The 6738-nt window shown below is 44.7% G+C and overlaps 1 protein-coding gene and 1 non-coding gene across 4 annotated transcripts in view; one reads left to right on the plus strand and one right to left on the minus strand.

Annotated features, from left to right (window-relative positions):
- Positions 1-3303, minus strand: part of septin2 (septin 2) — a 29894-nt gene extending 26591 nt beyond the window's left edge. For 2 of the 3 annotated variants that reach the window (XM_054738244.2, XM_054738242.2), the window contains exons 1-2: positions 3126-3303; positions 238-281 (exon numbers count right to left, since the gene is read on the minus strand). In XM_054738244.2, the coding sequence (XP_054594219.1) occupies positions 238-261 (24 nt within the window). In that variant the 5' untranslated portion in view covers positions 262-281; positions 3126-3303. The remainder of the gene's footprint in view (positions 1-237; positions 282-3125) is intronic. The other variant, XM_054738243.2, reaches the window with a different exon arrangement.
- A 417-nt stretch (positions 3304-3720) lies between these two features.
- On the plus strand, positions 3721-3792 carry trnap-ugg (transfer RNA proline (anticodon UGG)). Its single transcript has one exon. It is a non-coding gene; the product is annotated as a tRNA-Pro (tRNA).
- The last annotated feature ends 2946 nt before the right edge of the window (positions 3793-6738 follow it).

Consider the following 6738-nt stretch of genomic DNA (forward strand, 5'->3'; position numbering starts at 1 on the left):
CCTATAGAAGATCCGCCATGTCTTCAGTCTCCTCTGCAAACACAAAACTACAACTGAAACCACCCAGGGTGACGTTACGTCTCAGAATAGAGACAGACACACTCTTACTTCCTCAACCCCGTAATCCTCTAACACCCTTCACACACGAAAACATGAAAAGATGCAGCTCCTGCTGCAGAACCGGCAGATATCAGGTACAACCGCATACCTGACACAGTTTCATCTCCAACAGCTTACCTTCATTTTGTCAGCCTGAGACATGATTTCCCTCCTGGATCAACCTGAAAACCAAACCAAACCAAACGGTTAGATGTAACGGTGAAAATGAATCCAACTGTATGTTTTTGGCTTGCTTTAATATTCTGAGTCATTGAATGAAAGGCCTCAGTAACTGTGCGGGGGACAGGAAGTCTGCTCCGTGCTCAGAGGCTTATGCTGCGCCTCACCACAAAAACTCTTCTTCATCACAGAGGCCCTCGCTGCAGGGCTAGGACACTAGCTGCTGATGCTAATCCCCCATGCTGTAGTCTGTTTGTGCTCACTAGTGTGTATGAAGTTGATGCAGGTCAGGCTGTTTTCAGGAAACATTTAATTAACTCAAAGAGTTAAACATGCAACACAAAATCAGGTGGGACCCCAAGCCCTTCTGGTTATGATTACTGCACAAATCTTTCAGCACAACAGGAATCTACCATATTTCCCGTTTGATTGAGTTTTCTGACAATAACAAACAGCCCAGCTGCGGGCTTCTGCCTGCCAAACTGGCGCCGTTTCCATTTGAACTGTTGCATGCCGGGAGAAGTGACGTCAACTCCCGGAGCTCTATAGCTGTGGGCAGGGTGAAATCAGGCTGGGGCGGTACAACATTAGCTGGAGACGGCCGGTGTCGGTACAGGATCTGCTCGGGTGCAAGATCGGCTCAGGGTATGGAACTAGGATTGGGACAATATTCAGCGTAACTTGTACCAAGTTTTGTAACTGCAAACAAAGTTACAAGTTACGAATCCAAAGTTACATGTGATGAAACATGTTTGCAGTTACAAAACTTGGTACAAGTTACGCTGAATATTGTCCCAATCCTAGTTCCATATCGGGGTCCTTCGACTGCCGATGACGTCAAAGTACGGCAAACCCACTCAGACAAAATACACTACACATCTATACTGTTGGAAAGAATTTAGCAGTTTCGTTATTAAAATAATGTTTCTTAAGACGTAAGTTTGTGTTTATAATGGTATTTGTAAAATAAAACACTATATTTTATTCATAATGTTGAACTCCTCGTTGAGCACATCCCTTGAAGGATCATAGGTATTAGCAACACCTGTGAAATTGTATTTGCAGGAAAGAAGTGTGTCCCGTTTATTGAAGTATTTTGTGTTTAGAGTTTTTGACGTCTTGTCCATGCGTAGTTCAGGTACGCTCATAGCTGGTAGCCAAAATTCTGGAGTTAAAAGTTTTCTGGCTTTACTAAAATACCTGTCTGTACTTATATGACTGATGGTAGTTTTACTTTCTATTAGACTCCAAATGTAATCATTTGGCACGTTTCTAATTCATAATTTGTAATAATGTAATCGGTGATATTAGCATTAGCATTTCTATGGGTTTTTCCACATATATTAGCATTGCGCTAACCACTCGCTGCCAAATTGCAGCCTTTGCGATTAGAAAATCTCCTTTTGTCACATCGCAATTTAATTGCACATGCAGTTAATCGTTCAGCCCTAATATACATGCAGCTCTATGCTAAAAGTGTATTTTCAAAGAGGTAATGATGGATTTCTTTGTAAAAGTTGTCCATCTTTCCAACAGAAAGATTTACCTGGACCAACGTAACGTGATTACGTAATTCCGTAAGGTTCATGTTCAGCCAATCAACTACTTTGACGTCATCGGCAGTCGACGGACCCCGAGCCGATCTTTAACCCGAGCTGATCTTGTACCGACACCGCCACACTAATTTGAACGCAGGAAAACCCTGCAACCCATTGTATTGAAGTCTGTTTCCCATTACATATGGTTTGTATAGGGAGCCCAAGTCACGCCCGTGTACTTCCAGACCACGAGTCCCCGGAAGAACGAAAAAATGAATGCAAGTCAACGGGACTAAAGACGCTATTTTCTAATCCGCTTTGCCTTACGCCCTGGACCACACATGTTGTACTGCAATTTAAATGGAAAGTAATGATGGTGTTTTGACCACGCCAGTCACAAACTTTGAGATTTATCAGCTTGTAAAAGTTTGTAATTAGCACGACTGCAAACTAGAAATCGGCACGTTGCACATCACCACATACTCTCCTCTCCCCTAGTGTAGCTGCTACTCACCACATGACCAGATTTATGGTGGTTCTTTCCTCCTGTGGGAAGTTTGCTGACCTTACAGCCATTTTCCCAAGGAGTGGACAGTAGAGAGGAGGGACTGGTGCAGGCAAGGTGCTAGTTAAGAAGATGCTCTCTGAAGAGCAGGGTCTTCAGGAGTTTCTTAAAAATGGAAAAGGAAGCCGTGTCCGTGAATTTTAAAGACGCATTTTGATACCAAGAACGCGCTTATTTTCGAACGGGGAAAACGCTATTTTAGGTTTTGTGTGAAAATAAGTCCAGGACTACAAATGGAAAACGGGTGGAACCGCCCTTTACCCAAAAGATGAGCCGGAAGTCAGATTCCGAAGCCAACTTCAGAGCAGTAAATCAAAACGATTCCCTCTGAATATGAGCGAACGAAATAAATTCGCTTCTTTTACAACACACGTGTAAACACGTCTGTGTTTGGGTTTGAAGGGGATTCATGTGAACTAATTCAAGTGCATTACTGTAGAATGAGCACTTCTAACTAGCTAACGCTCTAATTGGCACTGAGAGTAGCTGGTTAATTAGCTACAGCTATCTCTCCAGACAGCAGCGGGATCAGAGTGGCAGCTGAATACTGTCGACCACACTAACGAACAACCCCGTAGCATTATAATAAACTGCCCAGCTTGGTTTAGCTAACTGTGACTAGCCGCATAGCCTCTCCGCTGCAGGATGTGGAACAGCTCGGTTAGCTTCAACGGTTTCACGACCCCGAGATTAACGCAGCGACGGGACGCTCGGCGATAAAGTGATGAAGGGTGGTGTGTTACCTTACACTTAGTCCGTGAAAAGAATAGTGGAGATGGAGAACAGACAGAGAAACAAACGACGAGCTGCCGGCGAAAAGCAGACTTGACGGACACTTCAAATTCTTCAGATTCCGGTGCGGCAGCTTCCTTTAGCGCAGACCACAATGCACTGGTGCAGGCAGGCTGCGCGCTGCTGGCCGGGGCCACATCAGCGGCGAACAGCAGTTACCAACGCGTTTAACCTCATTAACTCATACGTTTAGGGGATAACGGTTATTTACTACAGAGGCGGAGCTGCAAACCCTTGGATAGTTTTTCTTTTATTTAAGTTGCTTGGCTAAAGTGATCACTATCCGCCAGATAAACCCCAACTGAAACATGCGCTCCGATGCAACAACTTAAAAGTACACATAAAAGTCATAATTCTGGCAACCCGAATCTGCCGTGGAACGTAATACAGTTTTCCTATTAAAAATGGTCGTTAGACTACTACATTCGCTTTACACGCGCATAGAAGTTATAAGTATTTTCACTTTACTTCCGAAAATGACTCGTAAACCAATGTTTGTGGAAATGATTTGTTATATATAGACTGTCTGTTCCATATCTTCCAGGCGGCTCGTTGGTCTAGGGGTATGATTCTCGCTTTGGGTGCGAGAGGTCCCGGGTTCAAATCCTGGACGAGCCCATGTTTTTCTTGTGTTTTTTTTTTTTTTTTGTTAAGGGGTTTGTTGCTGAAAAAGGTAGAATCACATTAGCTTCTCCTCCTCAGATGTGGCTGGCTGTGCCTGACTTGAACGTCTCTCAGCAAATTAACTGACAGGGATGTTTTGTTCAGGGCTTTCTGTAGCCTGACCTACCAGCAGGCCCGTTTCTAGGCATTTGGGAGCCCCAGGCAAGAAGGACTTTGTTCCCCCCTGTCAAACCGAGACGCCCCCCTCCCCCCACAAGAGAGCCGCGGCATGGACACACTGCTTATTATTATGTTTACATATCTTGCATAATAGTGCATGTATGGTAATGTTTACGTTTGTGAAAAAAACATCCTCCATCATCACATAGCAACAAACAGAGAAAGTGCAAACTTCATAAAAAAATCCAATTAAATGCAATATGATTTGTACTGGTCGTTTTGTCACAACTTGACCGTACACACGGTCTTGGTCATTGCACAGGATCATCAGTCATAAATATTGAGCTTGTGGTAGCTTGTGCAGAGTCACTTTGTGTTATTTTGAGGCCATGGTACTGCTGGAGGTATTTTCTTCTAGTGTTCTACTTCATCGCCATCCACATCAATGAAATGAGCTCAGAATTACAGCAGCACCAACAAAGTGCCTTTCTGGAGTATTTCTCTTATCCGATGGCACCATCTAGTGGCTGACAAGCGTATCACACAAAAAATCTGCCAAAGAATGTCAAATCAAGATTCTTATGCATCACACCAACCAGGGGCGGAGCTATGGGTGGGCCTGGGTGGGCACAGGCCCACCCACCTTGGCAGAGTGCCCACCCACCAGGGGCAGGGCCAGGCAGTAGCTTGGTGTTGCAACACCAAGATGTGGCCAAGCAAGCAACTGCTTAGCAACCCCAGTTATGTTGTAACAAAAATTACAAAATAAAATTATTACCTTAATGAATGTGCACTTTATTCACTGTGTAATAACAATACTTTAACTTTTATATCTGGCATTAATTTTAATCACATTATGAATACGTTTTCCACTTTGCTTGTTGGAGTTGTAATTTGTTGTTTTTTTTATTAAAATAAATGTGAATTGGCACCTGCTTAGAAGAAGAAGAAAATATCATTTCTATAGCGCCTCTCAAGATAAAAATCACGAGGCGCTTCACAAAAACAAAAAATGTAAAACTATAAAAAAGAATTTAGAAAATGGTTAAAATATATTTTAAATGAGCAAAAAACAGACAATTGTGATTTAAAAAATGTAAAGAAAGAGAGAGAGTGAACAGGAAAGAGGGAAACCAGTGGATCCTGAGGAAGGTGGAATAGGTGGGGAGAGCAGAATAAAGAGAGAGAGGTGAAGAAGGTCATACAAAAGCCAGCTTGAACAAGTGAGTCTTCAGCTGCTTTTTAAAGGAGACCACTGAGTCCACTGATCTCAGGCTCAGGGGGAGAGAGGTCCAGAGTCTGGGGGCCACAGCAGCAGATGATCTGTCACCTTTGACCTTTAGCCTGGTGCTGCACAACCAGTAGGCTTTGATCACTGGACCTCAGGGACCTGCTGGGGGTGTAGGGACTAAGAAGATCACCAATGTAAGATGGTGCTTGTCCATGTAAGGCCCTGTAGACCAGAACCAGGATCTTGAAATGAACCCTGAAGTTGACGGGCAGCCAGTGAAGCTGGAGGAGAAGCGGGGTGATGTGGGTGTGTTTGGAGGACTTGGTCAGAAGCCGAGCACAGGCATTCTGAACCACCTGTAGACGGTTCAGGGAGGTTCTGCTCAGACACGTGAAAAGAGAGTTACAGTAGTCTAAGCGTGAGGAGATGAAGGTGTGGAGAACTGTCTCAAGTTCAGAGCGGGATAGAACGGGATGTTTCATTCACGCTTACTGACACTACGCAACCATTAACGTACTGCAGAGAAAATATTCTGATGCCATCCCTACCTCCCAGTGAGGTTCATGATTGTTTTTTCTCAGAAGTGTCCTCCTGCCCTGGACTTCTCACAGCTGAACCGGGCATCTCCCGGAGTCTGCGGATGACATCATTGATATTGCCAGCAGTGTAAACTGAGAAAGGACTGGGTGTGAGGGGGAGACAGACGCACAGCACGCAGCGGACTAGCAAGGGCCTTTTATCTGATGCTTTTCCTCGCACTTACGTTAATCCAGTAAAGGAAACAAATCGTTTCATCCGGGTATCTCGTAGGGTCTGCTTTAGTCCTCTAAAGCCATTTTAATTGGTTCTGTTCATTTTATTGTTGTTGTTGTCTGGACCGGGGGTTCGGGTGGAAGATCCCGGAGGTGATGAGTCGTCCTGAACCGCGGCAGCGAGTCGCTGTCCATGGTCCTGAATGAGACAGAACCCTTGAGAGCCGGTGAGGAGAGGAGGTGTGGTCAGAGGTGTATGCTGCTTAGTCAAGGTGTGTGTGCACGCTCGCTTGGATTGTGCTTGCTGATTATTCCCTGGTGGAGGGCGCGGTTGCTGAGAATCATCTGATCGGATCTCTGGTTTTGCACCACCTCCTGCTGCATCCTGAGCTATCTGGAGCATGAAGAACAGTCAAAAATCCTGATTTTTGCGGTGACCTCTGGCAAGCTGCGGCCTTTTGGATCTTCAGCTCTTAGCTGACAGCCTGCAGCTAGGACGCTGAGACGAGCACGGCAGCACGCCTGGCTGAGATTAGAACCTGTCCAAGGTCCTGAAAGTTCACACGAGAGAGTGTGCAGGTCTTGGCCCAGAGCGGGAGTCCAGCGTCGGCAACAGTCCTTAAATTGAAATTTAACAGAGATCCATGGAATAAGTATATAATATATAATCTTTTATCATAGGATTATTTGTGGCTTGAGAGATTTTATTTAAACATGTAATTCTGACGTGTGTGTGGCGCACATCTCATATGACCTTTGAAATTAATCAGGCCCATGCAGATTTTTCTAGGCCCACCC

This window comes from Nothobranchius furzeri, chromosome 11, assembly GCF_043380555.1.
Source record: "Nothobranchius furzeri strain GRZ-AD chromosome 11, NfurGRZ-RIMD1, whole genome shotgun sequence".
Classification (NCBI taxonomy): domain Eukaryota; kingdom Metazoa; phylum Chordata; class Actinopteri; order Cyprinodontiformes; family Nothobranchiidae; genus Nothobranchius; species Nothobranchius furzeri.